The sequence below is a fragment of the Ictalurus furcatus genome, chromosome 3, assembly GCF_023375685.1.
Source record: "Ictalurus furcatus strain D&B chromosome 3, Billie_1.0, whole genome shotgun sequence".
Classification (NCBI taxonomy): domain Eukaryota; kingdom Metazoa; phylum Chordata; class Actinopteri; order Siluriformes; family Ictaluridae; genus Ictalurus; species Ictalurus furcatus.
The window spans coordinates 21,936,181-21,953,795 of record NC_071257.1 but is presented as its reverse complement, the minus strand read 5'-3'; the positions used below and the strand labels follow the sequence as shown (position 1 = coordinate 21,953,795).

The following is a 17,615-nucleotide window of genomic DNA, read 5'->3' as shown; positions in this document are numbered from 1 at the left end:
GAAAAGAGAGAGAGAGAGAGAGAGAGAGAGAGAGAGAGAGAGGGGGGGGGGGGCAGAAGAAAGAAAAGAGGAAAACTTTCCTCCCCCCTCCTCCCTATCTCAGAGTGGCCTGACAGGGGAACAGATGGCAATTTAAGCGGAGAATTTATGAGCGCCACAATCTTAATGTTGCATAAAGAAAAGAAAAAGACTTGCATCAAACCTACTGACAAATGTACTTGCTAATATTAATGCGTTCCTCATTCATCCAATATGCTTCCTAATTGCTTTTCTGTACACAGTAATATGGCACCTGCTGCTCAGCCCGTGCTCCGGCGTTCGAGAACGAGGCATGGCGGCCGGCGCCACCGGCCCTCTCACCGTGATGAATGCAGGGCCGTGCATCACGCACTGCGCCTGTCAGGGAGCGTAATTAAAATTTTAGACTTACAGCCTAGAGAGAAAGAGAGAGAGAGTGTGTGTGAGAGAGAGAGAGAGAGAGAGAGAGAGAAGGGGGGGGGCACAAGGAGCGGTAAACAATCAACATACAACACAGCTACTGCTCAGAGCCATCTTTACAATTAGACCTCACTTTGTATGTCTCAAGAGCAAAGACACAGAAAGAGAGAGATAGAGAAAGAGAGAGAGGGAGAGAGAGAGAGAGAGAGAAGGATATAAAAAAGCATCCAGCAAATTAGGTAAAATGCCTGTACTGAAAGTTGGGAAATTAAGACAAGCTAAAACTAAACTTGTGAGTGGTTCCTGAAGTGTCTCTTAAAAAGTCATTTTTGTCATCACTGTGCCAGTTACAATGCTGTTACCGTTCACCTCCACCCGCTTGCACTACTTTCTAACCTACTGCAAAGAAATACATTCATTTAACCCAAGAAGCCATTCTTAGTATTGGCCGTAATTAAGATTAGGCATCAAATGAAGAAAAAAAAGTATGTATTATTGTGCACGCCATTTTACAGTACACATCGAATCCTTTGACATTTCCTGAATTAGGCCTCATGGTTAATATGTGGAATTACACCTTGTGCAGAGTCATTTGGGATCATGTGAGCAACTCCCTATAGCTCCTGTCATTAACTCTATAACAGCTGGTGTTAAATGCACTAAATTGTAATATAATGAGCATGTGAATTGCAGGCAATTACAGAGTTAAATTGAATAAATCCTTAGAGCAATAAAGTGTCCTTTTCCTTTAACATCAGCCCTAATTGATGCACATTCTTATATGCATTCTGCTCTTAGGGATAAGATACAACATAGCAATCACATTAAATAAAAAATAAGAAAATTAACATGCTTTCCAATGAGTGCTTTTATTATTGCTTATATATATATATATATATATATATATATATATATATATATATATATATATATATATACACACACACACACACACACACACATATATGTATATATATAGAGAGAGAGAGAGAGAGAGAGAGAGAGAGAGAGAGAGAGAGATTTCTAATTCTTTCTAACTTTAATTCAAACTAGAATCTTTAGAGCATACTACTTAGGGGATAGATAAGAATTAATTTGAAAATGCTTTCGTTTAGCCAGTGTATAAAAATTATATTATATTATATTATATTATATTGTATTAAACATAATAGACATGCTGTATATTTTTCTATTTCCATATTCCAACACCACACAGTAAATTCATCATTGTTAAATTACTCATTGATCATTACTTATCATTCCTTATTTAGCATACTTCAGGTAAACATGTCTCTTCTTGTGGCTTGGATTCTATTCTATTCACTGTAGCAGCACTCACAGTGAGTGAGTGACTGAGTTAGTAAGTGAGTGAGTGAGTGAGTGAGTGAGAGAACGAGGCTTGTAAGCTGTGGCCGGGCATGCTTATTGTAAGGGAGGAATTGTGTTAGGCGTGTAATGGAGGGTGTTGTGCACCTGAAGGCACATGTCAACATGGTATCCCAGGAGCTGGCAGCAGCCAAGGGCCTCAGCACTACACATCTGGTCTGCCTATTTCCAGTGGGCAAACTGCACACATACTGTCACACACACAAACACACACACACACACACACATCCTGCACAGATATACCACTCCCCTCACACACAATCTGTATGACAAATAGCACTTATTAATGGTTGTCTTGTTAACATATACGTCAGACAAATGTCTAAAGTTTAAATGCTGGCTACACCACACCCTGTGTGTAATGTGTTTCTGAGCGCAGGAAATGTTCAGTAGTTTGCTAAAGTGCCCTGTTAATGCGCATGTAGTCAGCGCTTGCTTGGTTGCAGTTCTTTCTTCACCACCTGAAAAGCCCGGCACACAGCAATTATGCATGCAAGGAGTCAGAAAACCTCATGTGCAGCGTATTCACACCAGCGTACAGACAGCATTTAACACAGCATGGGAGCTCACACGCGAACCTCAACACCATCCATTACTGCACTCATCCGCGTGATCCACGTCGCGAGACAGCTGCGAGTTCCTCCCTGCTTTCGCCTTGTTTTGCTCGTCAAATGTAGCTCTTCGCGTTCTGCGAATGTCACTGCGAATCCATCGCACACGCTCGTGGACCTGCCCAGGGCCTGCTGCAGCCACGTAATAATTGGGCTGTATTTTATGGTTTGTGTATTTTAAGATTGTGAGAAATGGCTCCACTGAATAAATCATTCATACATTTAGAGTGATTACCGGAGCGGGAAGTGGGAAGCTGGATCGCCCAAGATAGATTACCCATAATGCATTTCAAGAAGGCAACTAATTAGCAGAAGAAAGGTCAAGTAAAACCAGAAAGTGATTAGAGAGAGAGGAGAGAAAAAGGAAAGAGAGGGAGAATGAGAGAGTGCCAGGGAGAGAGAAAGAGCGTGCTCACATACATTTAGTCACTTTTGGAAGGATGCCAAATATCTTTTTTTCCACCACTGTAACTGAAAGCACTTGCTTCAATATTTAATGAAATGCTTATGTTGCGGCACCTGGACACATCCGCAGCTACACTGAACTGTTGCCTCCCAAGTGGGTCATTACTGTAGCCATTTGCAAAGGGCACGGGCCTCTCTCTGCCCGCAATGATGCCAGGCTTCAGGAATCTGCTGCAAAACAGCAGGGGACAGTGGGAGGGAGGCGGTGCTGCTGCTCACCTACAGGGAGGACAGAGTGCAGGGTGAAAAACAAGCTGCAGAAAAAAAAAACCTACAGCACAACATCATAACCTAGGCATAAGCTACTCCCACAGAGGCCTGCGACAGCACCGCCTGCAGCCAGACCCCTGCTAGCGGAGACATCCGGAGACTACAACACTTTCTCCAGAAGGTCTGTTTTATGCAGATTCTTTTTGGTTTGCATCTTAGACCTTCATTTTTGCCCCCCAGCCCCCCCCCCCCCACACACACACACAAACACACACACCCTCCACTCTCCGTTAACGATTGAATGCATCAATACCATCAGCCATCAACGGGGAGCAGATGTCCTGTGTTAGCGAGCCTTTCTCCAGGGCTGCAAGCCGCGCTTTAAAAAGCATTAGCGTGTGGAGTCCTGGCTGGCTCGCTCACTATGGCCTGCCACACGCTTCCACACACAGGTAATCCCAGGGCCTAATGGAATTTAATTACTCCAGCCACATTAATCATGCCTACAGTGGAGCACCCACTATTTTATCACCGCTCTAAGGGGTTATTAGTACAAATACACTGTCAAACTGCATTATGCGGGCAGCGTTTTAGGTGCCATCCCTCACACATTTATTAAAATCTATATCAATATCTATCAGCCGACACTTTCTTCAAACGTGCATTAAGGCTCATGAGAAAGTTTCCTGCCAGCAGGTGACTGTGGCCTGTGAAAGTTTCAGTTCATTAATTTTTTCCTGCCACTTCTGCCCATCGCCGGCACGATTGATGGGACGAGACTGGCAAGGACAGCCATGGCAAAGCTTAAAGACAACACTCTGAAATGCATTAGCACAGAGGAGTCTAGAGCATTAGTCAGTACATGCCATTAGAGACGATATAAAGGTGAACAGTTTTTCCGGTTGCCATTTAACTCTGCCAATGTAGCACAGGTAATGTTTCACAGATAGAAGTTAAAAACCACAGCAATGGCTTGGTATCTCTTATGAAGCAGTCATTTACTTAAAAAAAAAAAAAAAGAATTTTACTGAAATATGAAGTGCAAATTATAGGCAGAAAAATACCATGCGATGCGTCATTAATCCATTAAATGTTTCAGATTACGGCGCGGTATGAATTCAACTGAGAGGGATCATATTCACACTTCTGTATTGCCCTTCCATATGACCTGCTGTACATTTAACACACCAAACACCACTGTGACCACTCCAAGAGAGCAACAAGGATGAAATTTATAACTTTTAACAACTTTATATCCATTCCCAAAGTCACTAACCTAAGAACCAGGTGCTGGTTTCTTCTGTTTTAATTATTATTTCAAGCCTTGAAATGAAAATCAATAAGTGGATTCTCCGGTCCCTCGTTATCCTGGTGCACATATTTTATAGTAAAATAAAACGGCGCAATAATAAAGTGTGGAATTTGAGCCCTGCTGCTCTGGATGCTCAAAGGTCAGGGAAATTAATTTTTACAGGAAATAAGGGATGGGGGGGTGAGGAAAGAATAAAGCCACAATAAAACTTGTGTAATAGGAAACATTTCAAGCAGCAGGTATTTCACTATTCACTCTGTCGCATGTAATCTTCATTTTCAGTGAACGTACGAATTACATACACAGCAGTCAGGTTCTAGATTTTAGTTGAAATAGATATTCGAGCTTTGCATAAGACACAGAGTTTTGCTTCTCAAAGGAACCAACAGGAGTTCTTGAAGTGAATTTTGTCCCAAGGCTTTATCTTATGATCACTGCTTCATCTTTGATTTTGACATGTAAGAAGTTGTGTTCACTAATTATGTAAATTTTACTAAAGTGGATTTAACATAAAGCATTCTGAAAATACATCAATAAGGATTCAAATCAATCTTTTTGGTTTCTGGGCAAGTATGTAAGATGTACTGTACAAAAGCACAAAGGATTATTGAGCGTGACATAAAATCTGACTGCGTTCAAAACGGCATACACATAGGAAAAAAAAAGAAAAGAAAAATAAATAAATAAATAAATAAATAAATAAATAAATAAACAAGTGTCAATGCAAAGGCCTTCAGCTCTGCTTTGATCTGGATACAGCTATAAATGAAAACAAATACTGTAATCTGAATCTGAAGCCTAGTTAGCCATCTTGCAATCAGTAAACACTGCGCCAGGCTTCGCCGACGGCATGTACAGAAATAAGATGGGTGCTTTTAACAGAAGTGGATGAAGAAAAAGACATGAAGAGTCAAGCTCAAGGCTATATAGTTGAGATTATTGGTGCATGTATGAGGGAGTGTGTTGGGTGGGTGGAGGGTGACAAACATAGTTGGTCTGTTGCACAAGCAGAGGATTCTGCATGTGAGAATGTGAGGAGCTGTGAGTGGTGGAACCCTCTGGATCTCTGCCACTCATCTGGCCACCTTCCTAACCAGGGCAGAAAATCAAACAAGTAGGAAAGAATTAAATAAAAGTGAGAAGAAAAATGATTTCTTATAAATAGCCCAGTTGGCCAGAAGGCATAGGAAATGAGAGCAGCGAGACGCGGGAGACGAGTCTGAGCTTGACACGGGTCTTAAAATCGAGAGGGGGCGGAATCAGGGACCTACTGCGCAAAATGGCTCCAACCAAAGTGAGGATTAGTGTTTCTGCTTCCATGGCCAAGATTCTCCAGAACAACTAATCACCAAGTTCTCTCCTATTTTTTTCTTCCTCTCTCTCTCTCTCTCCCTGCTTGTCTCCCCCTCTTTTAAAGTATCATTTCACCCCTCTCAGTCATTATGGCTAAAATTAAGCAGGGAATGTTCTGCCAGCGTCAATTAGACCCATCTCTGGCTCAGAGCTCGTGTGTCGGGTGTTGTGTCAGTTACAGCGTCGAGCCGCAAATTTGCTCACCGGCATCAACACAGGCAGGCGGGTAAAATGTGGGCACATCTGTGCCATGCTGTCTCACTCTCCTCTTCCTACTTACACTGGTGAGGGGGGAAAAAAATGTTTTGATGAGGTGGAGAACAAATAACCAGCAGCCATTAGAAGTAGAGAACGACTCACCACATAAAAGCGCACAGGCAGCTTTGTGTGAATGTGGTAACAGATGCCTAGCACTTCGGCTGACTGCAATGCAAGTCGAGTTATAAATATCAAATGAAAATTTGCGTACACGCGAACATAAGACAATTAGAAGCACTGCAGGCAAAATCAGCTCATGTTTACAACCATAAAAAGGTTCTACAAATAAAACCGAGTCTGAATTCATTTGAAGCAAAACAGCAGATTTCTGCATCAGTCATGGTGTGTACTGATCAATTAGCTTAGTGAAAAAACATGTAGTTCTTTGTTGTTGCTATTTAGAACAACACGAAATGTCCGGATCAGCAAATCTCTGCAACAAATATTCACACTGTAACCCATTTATTGTGGGGGAAAAAAAAGAGTGAAGAAAGAAGAACGAGTTTGTAATGGGTTACATGCAGGGAAGCATTAAAGTCGAGTAGTTTGCATTCATAAACAGATCAGAGGAGAAATACACACCCGCTTAATGCAATATTTAGCTAAACAAGAACGGCATCTCCTATACTCATGACTCAAACAGCAATAAATATATAAATAAATAAATAAACAAACAAACAAATAAATAATCAGTGATCAAAATCAGACACCTTGAGAGTTCTGTTAGTCTAATGTCAGTTGTGTTTGGGTAGTAAATTTTCAATATGTTCTTCCATGTTCTTCCTAGATTATGTGTATGTGTGTGTGTGTGTGTGTGTGTGTGCATGTATATATATATATATATATATATATATATATATATATATATATATATATATATATATATGTGTGTGTGTGTGTGTGTGTGTGTGTGTGTGTGTGTGTGTGTGTATTTATTTATTTATTTATTTATTTATATACTATATGTCAAAAGTTTAGACACACTCATTATTTATGTATTTTTTTCCCCACAATTTATAATAATAAAGTCATCAAAACTCTGGAATAACACAAATGGAAGACGTAACAAAATAATTTAGTATTTTAGCATCTTCAATGTAGACACCCTTTTTGCCTAGAATTTCCAGAAATGTATTCTTGGCATTTTCGCTCCAAGTTTCTCAAAAATTTCTCAAAAATTTTTAAAAATTGGAAATTAAATGTTAGTTTTCTAATGAAACAAATTAAAATGTTGGCACAATTATATGTTTGCATATATTACACCGATTTCAAACATTTAATCATACACCTTCAGATCAAAGGGTTTTTAAGATCATGGGAAACATTTCAGTCAAGTGTCTCCAAACTTTTGACCGGTAATGTATATACTGTATATATGAATGAAAGCACATGAACCTACATCACCCTCTCTCCAACACTGAGAGCTGAGACTGAAATGAATCAGACCACACTCACAAATGACTGGCAAATATGCAAGTAATTTACCGTTAAATTCTGTAACAGGAAAGCCTAATTGTACAGCATGTCCAGCCTAATTGAATTGTACTACATTGTGCACTGCTGTTATGGAAGTAAAAGTGACAGGAGTGATACGAAATTAAGAGCCGAGCAAGGAAGAGTCAAAAACAACATAACAATATAATAAGATTACATTTTTAAATGTAAAATCATATATATATATATATATATATATATATATATATATATATATACACACACACACACACACACACACACACACATATATATATATATATATATATATATATATATATATATATATATATATATATATATATACACCCACAGTACTGTGCAAAAGGTTTAGGCACATGCAAAGAAATGCTGTAGAGCAAAGATGCCTTCAAAATAATGAAATTGAATGTTCCTCCATATAAAAAAATATACTATACAGAGAAATAAACAATAATAAATGATACAAAGGCAATATTTGATGTGTCTCAGGTAGAATTAGTGCAGGTTTATAAGTAAATGAGCTGTAAGATTTATTGAGCATCTTGCAGAACCAGCCACAGTTCTTCTGGAGACTTTGACTGTTCACTTGATTCTTATATTTGTTGCAAAATCCAGCAGCCTTCATTATGTTTAAGTGTTTCTTATCACGTAATTTGCTGCTTTCTTTACTGACACACAAAAATTTTACTGTAACATTTAATTTTGTGCTGGAAAACTGAAATGCTCTTGTACTGACTCGATAATGTAGAAATCATAAAATAAAAATCTATAACAAAGTTTGTACTAAGAAATATAGGGTGCCTAAAACTTTTGCGCAGTACTGTGTGTGTGTGTGTGTGTGTGTGTATATATATATAAAACGTGACTAAAATGCTGAATATATTCTAAAAAATGACAAATGTAATAATATCATATAGCTTTGTTGTATATAATTCAGGGTAATGGTTTATATCATCCAATGAAAATAGATTTGACTAATTGATTTAGTCTAAATTATATTATTAATAACAATACTAATAATAGAAATAATAGACGATGCTTTACTGTGAAGTAGAAAAAGCTCTGGTGTTCAGTTTTGGCTTCATGGTTATGTATCTGAGGAGGCCTCCCTCTGTCGGCTATTCGCTGGAGTGCACAAGATCCTCTCACACTCACTGATCCTCCAGCAGCTTCTGCCAAATCAGACCAGCATCTCGGTAACAGGTACATTTAACACACACACACACACACACACACACACACACACACACACGTTTACCATACTAGCCTTTGGAGGACCTTCCAGTGACATAATTATTAATGCAGCTTATTAATGCAGTGCCTACACCTAAATCAAATCCTAACCTCAGTAACCAAAAAGAAACCTTTTGAGAGTTTTGGTAAAAGAAAATGCAGTTTTCCTCATAGGGACGAGCCAAATGTCCCCAAAGATGTAAGATATTCCTATTCTTGTGCAGGCATTTGGTCCTCATCAAGACATACAAACATGTACACACACTGAAAAATCAACCTGAGAATGTCTGTATTTATTCAGCACATCTTTATGATCATATCTATCAACCCATACGGTAATTTTCACGCAGTAATATGAGCAATACAGAAACACGACACTTTTATGCCATTCTGATAATACTTCTCAGCTGTGAAGACGATTTCTCATTTATAAAGATGGTTTACAATTCAAATGATTAAGACTATTCCCTGCCACTCCATTTTTTCCACTCACCAAAGCGATTTAAATTCAATTAACTCCTCAAAAAAAAAAAAAAGAAACTGCCCTTTTTTTTTTAGAATGACATTTTATAATCTTATCATCAGGATCTCGGCAGCGGGCATGATGAGTGAAGATGTCTGTTTTCCAGGAGACAGGTGCATTTAATGTCTCCTTTGTTTTTATTTGGCTTCCACAAGGGCAAGGTCCTTTCATGGACACCTTGACTGTGGAGAACTTTATTCCAGCACAAGAGATCTCACACATGTGACAATCGCCTCCTTTGTTGCCAAGCATGCGGACCTTACACGTTTAACCTGCCATCCAGAAGAGCGCTCGGGCAAGTGGAGGAATTCTGCAATCATGTTGCCCTCTTTTGGCTGGTATGTGCGACTGCAGCCGGTTAGGAGGGCATTTTTTTCTAGCAATAATTAAAAAAGCTTCAAATGTGTGAGAACAATAATATTCTTGTAATAAATATACACTAAACAAATACATGATTGTTAAATACACTACAAAGCTCAAGGGTAGTGCAGAAATGCAATCCAAGTGCAATAAATTCAGCAGATCAAATTAAGAACAAAAATTAAGCTAAGCACATAAATCAGCAAAAAATAAAACAAAAAATGCAGCAGAATCTGACACACACAGAGAAGTAGAATCAACACTGCTAAAAGTACACATCAGTGAAATAGCGCATCACGTTCAAAAACAGTACAATTATAGCTGGCATATCAAGATGACCTGAACCTTTTGACAACTGCTTCTCGACTGGCCTCAGCTCCTTCATAAAGCAATCATATTGTGTGGAATATCCCCCTCTCCCTCTCACTCCCCTCCTGTGCCCGTGCTTTCCCTTTGTTATTTCATACTCACTCTCTCTCTCACTCTCTCTCTCTCTGTTTCTCATGCTCTCTCTCCCTCTCCCTCGCTCTGTCTCTCGCTCCTCCTCAGACCTGCGGGTCACTCCAGCAGGAACAGGAAGTAGCCGTCCTCCATTGCAGAGCTCACCTCTCCATCGGTCCCTCTCGGAGCCCTCGCTGCTTTGATTTCCCCCGTCTTCTGCAACAAGAACACAAAGCCTGGCAATGTAACTCGCACTGTACATCCCTTTTCAGCCTCCACACCTATCTGCTTTGCTTTCTCTTTTTTCTCCCTTTTTTTCCCTCTCGGAGCTCGGCGAAGAGAAGAGGTGGGTAGTTTATACAGTAATCTCCAGAATGGCTGTTCTAAATAAAGATGCTCTTCAAATTTCATTATATGTCTAATGGTCTATCACTGAGGAAGCACTACAGATCTGGTTTAGGCTGGGAACAATGCGGAAAAGAAAGGAGGGGAGAGAAAGACAAAGCTTTCTTGGGTGACAGGTTTCACTGGTGAGAATTATACTCTCATATTTCATGCTGGTTGAAAAAAAAAAAAGACTCTTTAAAAAGGCCTGTACTGTATAACAGGCAACAACATATTACAACAAATATCATCTCGGCAGTAAACCATATTAAGCTAATCTTCATCTTTATAGGACCTTGGAGTGAAATCAATACTGCCTATGCAGCATATTATTAATCTGCAAAGTGTAATAATTACTTGTGTTATTAATCTCATCTTAATATGAGTGTAATGGGAGGGGTATTCAGCTTAGCTGAAAATAAGTGAAAATAATATAATCACAAGTGCATTTCTCAGAAAAATCAATTTGAAGAGACGAGTAGACTCCAATTTCTGTATAAATTTACAAAGCTCTAATACCATCGCACAACAACCAATATTCCTCTCTACTCATCTAACTGGCATATAAATACATAAATGGCGTCTCCTGCGTTTTTTGTTTTTTTTTTCTCTACAGAACAATATAGATTTTTATTTCCTTGCAAACAATTTTAATAAAAAGGTATTGATGGGCTATTGATTGGTTAGCCCACGGGCACTGCTCATAGCTCATAGACCCAGTTCACTGCGATCATTATGTCCTGAACTCTTGTATTCCTTTTCGCACTGTTGGTCAATACAAGCTGCATATGCTTCAGGCCTTTTTTACTGCATCACTACACTGTTTTTCCCTTCTTCCCTGCCCAAAAAAATCAAACTCCATCATCAAGAAGTGTAGCAGGCTTCACTGCTCACTGTGTACAACACTACCCGATACAGTACACTGGACTTAGGTGAAGGTCATGAGGTTCATAAGACAGAGGACGTTTCGTGTTCTCTGTACTGGAGCATAGTATAGTGAAGCTAATCACAGATTTAAGATATGATGACCAGTATAAAGCATCATTAAAGAATCCCCAACATGTCTCCTACACTGACCGTGCTTTATAAAGTTATTTATCTCTCTGTCACTTTGTAAAATCTTTATTCCTGTGAACATATCTTTAAATGTGAGAGCCACTGGAGTAATGACAATAAAAGGTTGGAGGGAGATCAATGCAGAACGCATTACTCTGCACCACAGAGGCTTGGCTTTAATAATCAAAACATTGATCCATTAAGTTGAACCTAATTCTTTGACAAAATGAAAGAGGGGCTGTGTTTCTACATGTGGTTATGTGAAGAATAGCAATATGTCTCTCTGGCGCTCATATAAAGACTATATTGAAGATGAAATGGCCTCATTAAATCAATAAACATATCTCTGCTTTACTTCATGCTGTCTTAAAGTTGCTATTTTACACTAAGCAGAGGGTTACTGCTTGTGTGTGTGTGGGGGGGGGGCATGTAGGGCATCAACATGTAATATTAATTGGAAAATGCAAAAAATAAATAAATAAAAGATTAAAATACAAATAAAAGAGGTGAATATCACACACAAATATATATATATATATATATATATATATATATATATATATATATATATATATATATATATATATATATGTGTGTGTGTGTGTGTGTGTGTGTGTGTGTGTGTGTGTGTGTGTAGTGTAGTGTAGTGTAAAGATATACAGAGAAATTAACATGCACACAAGACCGGGTTATGTGTATGCATACATACATACACAGAGCAAGCTCTAAAAATCTGAATCAAAAGCAAGAGCTAATACATAACAAAAACTCACTCTTCACAATATAATTAGATGAAATGCACTCTGAGGCTGTCCTGTACAGTCTTTAATCAGCTCTCATTCTCATCTATGGCTAAAAAAATCAATTAGAAAATACACTTAATGTTATTTAAAATATTGCACATGCTTTTGCAATAATCTTATATGATATAATATGATACGTAAATGTGTGCAAAGATTTATATGAAACAAATTCATTTTCAGCTCAGCTCATGTCACAAATACAGCTGGCTAGCAAAATGCTGAAAAACAGCCAACACTTCTTTTCCTTTTGAAGCAGTGAAACAGTGATGCAGCATTTGCAGACTTTCTGTGGTATTATAGGATAGGATAGGATAGGATAGGATAGATCCTAAGTAGGACCTAATGATAGTAATATCATTCCCATGTTTTTATATTTAATTGAAATTTGTCAATGATCTGTGTGGGTTTCCTCTCAGTTCTCAGGTTTCCTCCCACCTTCCAAAAAACATGGCAGTATGTGAACTGCCCACTCTTATTCAGTCCATACAGGATTTCGCTAAGTTTCTTTTTTGTGATTGCAAAATCCTGGAGGGACTGCTAATTGGCCCCTAGGTGTGAATGTGTGTGTGTGTGTGTGTGTGTGTGTGTGTGTGTGTGTGTGTGACTGGCATCCCATCCAGAGTGTATCCTCATCTCACACCCAGTGTTCCAGGGACAGGCTCAGAATGCACTGCACCCCTGACCAGGATAAAGTGATTACCAAAAATGAATGAATGAATGAAACCTAAATGGAGGTACCAGAAAAGAAGCAGATCAAAAATGCCTGGCTTGTATGTGAACTTTTTGAACAAATAATGTTTGTATTGTTTTCTATGAAAATACATCATTTGAGCAAGAAAGTGAGTACAAATTGAAGAATTTCTCACTACAGTGAGTCCTGCAATGTTAGGAAAGTACTGACAGTAACAGCAATATTGTCATATATATTATCACGATATCAATATTATATCAGCATATTGACCCAGCCATACCCATAGATTACACACAAGTTTATACCCTGACAAGGAGAAAGCTTGAGAAAATGAAATGAAAAAGAGTCCGTGTGACTCTAATGAGCTGCTCTTGGAGTGTTTGTTACTGCTCCACTCATCAGAGGCAGACGGCTGTTCTGCAGATAAGCAAGAGGATCCGGATCACAATCAGATTTACTGGCAAGGAATGTGACTTGGCAGTTTCTCACTTCAGCACATACATTGTAACAATGTTTTGATAAAAAATTAAGGACATAGTAAAAAGAAAAAAAAGTTAGTTAGATAATATATATATATATATATATATATATATATATATATATATATATATACTAAAGAGTTTAAGGATATGGAGCTGAAAGAGGAAAACAATAAAAAGCTCCAACTGGCACAAAGACCTGTACAACCACCACGGCACGACTGTGTTAAGAAACACACACACACACACTTGCTATGCACTGTATCCTTGAGCTGCAGCTACAACTCAACACTGTGGTATTGATCCTTAAAAAGCCTTTACCAGTCTGACCAAACCTCGGCCCTTTCTGATATTTACCCTACGAGGACACAGCCCACAAGACATAGAGGGGGAAAAGTCAATTATATACAACTTGCTTGCTTTCCCCTCAGGGATGGAAGCCACACGCTCTAATCCGATCAATTCATGTTAGACAGGAAGCTGGGTTCAGTGCTATCTCTGAGGTCCTGTAATCCAGGCTAAGTCTTCACACCACCTGCTTTAGTTAGGAGGAAAGGGTTCAGTCTGGTGCGTGACACAGAAAATGTGCCACGTTTGTACTTTCACACTCACTGGTATGAGTACCAATGTGGTAACAGCTGAGGGTAACAGGATGAAACGCAGTTACTTGTCTCCTATGACACACAGTCCTGTAAATCTGCTGTGTGACAATGTCTGTTGTTTAAAGCAGTATATAAATCCATTTGAATTGAAACCTGCTGTGAGGAATTCCTTGGAAGCATTGGACAATTTTCCACAGTGTAAAGACATTTTCAGTAATCACTTTACCTTGATCAGGATTGAGGTGCATCGGGAGCCTAACTTAGGAACACTGGCCATGAGGCGGGAATATGCCAGTCCATTGCACACACGCATTTACGGTTAAGGATGCCTAATGCCAATCCCCATTACCTATCTGCATGTTTAAGGGTGGTGGGAGAAAACCAGAGAACTTGGAGGAAAGTCACATGAACACCAGGACAACATGAAAAGCACAGAACAGATTGTAACCCAAGGTCAGGATCAAAACGGGCACACTGGAGCAGTGAGGTAGCAATACTACCCACTGTCTGTACCACTGTGCTGCACTAATAATAATAATAATAATAATAATAATAATATGGTAGGCATGGTGGCGTAGTGGTTACCACCTCCGGGGTTGGGGGTTCGCATCCTGCCTCCACGTTTTTTGCGCAGAGTTTGCATGAAACCCAGGGGGTTTCCTCTGGGGGCTCCAGTTTCCTCCAACACATGTGTCCAAACACATGTGTTGTGGTCTGATTGGCATTCCCAAATTGTCCGTAGTGTGTGATTGTGCCCTGCGATGGGCTGGCCTCCAATACAGGGTGTGCCCCGTCTTGTGCCCCCATGACCCTGTGTAGGATAAGTGGTACGGAAAATGGATGGCTGGATAATAATAATAATAATAATAATAATAATAATAACAATATATAATAAGGTACCTTCACATACTTAAGGCAGATTTCCATTTATAAAACAAATACAGAGTCTTCAAAAAACTGTAGTTCAGTGTCAAGGGCCGGAGCAGAATAAACTTGCTTACAGTTGACAACAGCAGCACACACTGCAAATGATTAGGACCTGTCCTCAACCCACACCTCTCATACACACACATCATGCACAGAAGGCCCAGTACTGTAGAACCAGCAACCAGTAAGCAAACTCTAGCAACTTAATTAACTGACATGGGCAAAACAAAACCTGTTCAGTGGATGTCCTATCAGCAAAATTAACTATATTAATTATGAAATTAAAAGTATTTAAAAAGACACACAGAAGTTATTCTTATGATCATGATAGGACATGGTTTTATATCAGGTTTGGTAGCCAATGTCAGATGCGAGAACATTGATCTGTTTTTTGTTGTTGTTGTTGCTGTTTTGAAAAAACAGCAAATGGTTAGGGCATTAATAATTATATCATGACATGAACATAATCCGATCACAGTAATGGAGAATTTGAGCCACAAGCTGCTGGCCATTCGAGTCATAGCACATAGCACATGCTGTCAATGACGGGGAACGAGGAGAATGGCCTGGGACACGTTAACTTCCTCTGACATATTGTGCTTTATATACAGTGCCAGTGGCTCCATAAAAAGGGCCTAATCCAGGACAGCGGCCAAATTTCTGACACACGTGGCATCTCTGGTCAGCCCTGAACTAAGCTTGATCCATTTCATTACACAAAGCATTCCAATCATATGAAGCAAAAGGTGGAATAATACACTATAGTACACTTCAGAGTGTGTGTAGCATAACGTAGCGTTCAGATATTCACTGTACACACACAGCCAATAAGAGTGCACTGTCATGGAATATATAATGATTTAACAGAATATCGACATTATATAATATAAAACTTAAAACATAATGTAATAAAGTTTCTATTAGATGAGTCAAACAAGGAAAACAATGATCCATCTATTAAACCCAGGTAATAAACCATAACAGCTAATAAGAGTTGTATAAATCAAAATTCAAATATACATTAGCAATATAGATTATTTTTTAAAGAAACTAGCTTTATACAGTTGGTCCAATCTGCGATGAACAATGGTCCCCTATTCTTATTCACACACACGCATGGAGAGGAGAGAAAGAGAGAGAGAAAAAGAGAGGCACGATAAACCAAGCACCCCTGCTCTTGTCTCACTTTAAAGGAATCTCTTAGAGAGAGAGAGAGAGACAGAGAGAGAGAGAGGAGGAGGAGGAGGAGGATGAAAAAAAGCAGGGAGCAAGACCCACACGATGTAGTTCCAGCCAATTGCATTCCAGAGAAGTGACCATGGCTGGCGATAAACAAGACACAATAGATCACTCTGCTCAAACGCTATAAAAGAATGCTAGACGTCAGAACAGAGGAAGAGCACAGAGAATAGAAATAGTGCACGCTATTCAGAAAAGCATAACTGCATAAACCTTAACTCCAAAATGCCATTAGACTTACACAGTGCACGGCTGTAACAATCTGCATGCCAGGCTGAAAAATAAAGCATTGCCGTGTGATCCAGGCTTACCCTCACAAAACCAGAGCCCAAGTCTCCTTAAATTGTTCCTCGCTGTAGCAAATAAAAAAGGCATTTAACACTCACCCGTCATGCAGGGACTGAAATCTCTCAACCATTCTGGCACTACATCAGCACAAGCCCACATATCCCTCCACTGATATGTAAACAGCCCACTAAGATTTCTTTGTTTGGATTTGGAAACCGAGTAGGTTTGCCTTTGCCGCAGCTGCTTTTACAGCTTTAAAGCAGGTGGATGACAAAACATCAATCTCTCCAGACACAATGTGTAGCATGCACGCCTGACACACTCCTCACACGGTATAGCATATATAACAACACACTCTTCACTGCTTGCTTTTGAAGCTAATTATACGTAGTATAGCTTTAATACTGCCAGGGGATTTAAATGCATTGCTGCAAATAAAGGACAATGGGTTTTGAGGTTCTTAGCAAGTGCAAAAAAAAACAAACAAACAAAAAAACCCAAACAAACATTACAAAGGAAATCAGAAATTGAATCAGGATGTAATGATGTATGCTGTAATGTGTACATCAGTCATGTATTCCAGACCGAGTAGCTGGTATATTGTCAATAAACAGTGTAATTAAAAATGGTTTAATAAAAAAAAAAAAAAATTAAGGAAAAAGAAAAAGGGGGGGGGGGGGGGGGTTGGGCTTAACCACTAATGTACACATATATACATACATATATTTTTTAAAAATGTTACTTATGAAAAACAATTAGAAACACTTTAGCATAATAAACTGCATGTTGTAATATTGTATGTTGTAATGTAATGTAATGTTGTAATATATCTGTGTAGTCTGCTCTATTTAGCAGCTATACTGTTATTATAATCAATATACTCAAATAAACTGATTAAACAAACAAACAAACAAACTCTACTAATATACGCATACACATAAAATGTAACTCATGAAACCATTCAACCATACAGCCATTTTTACCTTTATTATACAACGGAATGGTGATGATGATGATGATGATGATGATGTCTAAATCATAAATACTGCAAAGAAGAAGAAGAGGAAAACAGATGTTATA

The 17,615-nt window shown here is 38.9% G+C and overlaps 1 protein-coding gene across 8 annotated transcripts in view; it reads right to left on the bottom strand.

Moving 5' to 3' along the window:
- The window catches only part of LOC128605714 (uncharacterized), a 149,683-nt gene extending 132,173 nt beyond the window's left edge, over positions 1-17,510 (bottom strand). For 4 of the 8 annotated variants that reach the window (XM_053621427.1, XM_053621422.1, XM_053621425.1 and 1 more), the window contains exons 1-2: positions 16,559-17,510; positions 10,097-10,282 (exon numbers count right to left, since the gene is read on the bottom strand). In XM_053621427.1, coding sequence (XP_053477402.1) covers positions 10,097-10,282; positions 16,559-16,622 — 250 coding nt within the window. In that variant the 5' untranslated portion in view covers positions 16,623-17,510. The other 4 variants (XM_053621426.1, XM_053621423.1, XR_008385593.1 and 1 more) reach the window with 4 other exon arrangements.
- Positions 17,511-17,615: the final 105 nt, after the last annotated feature.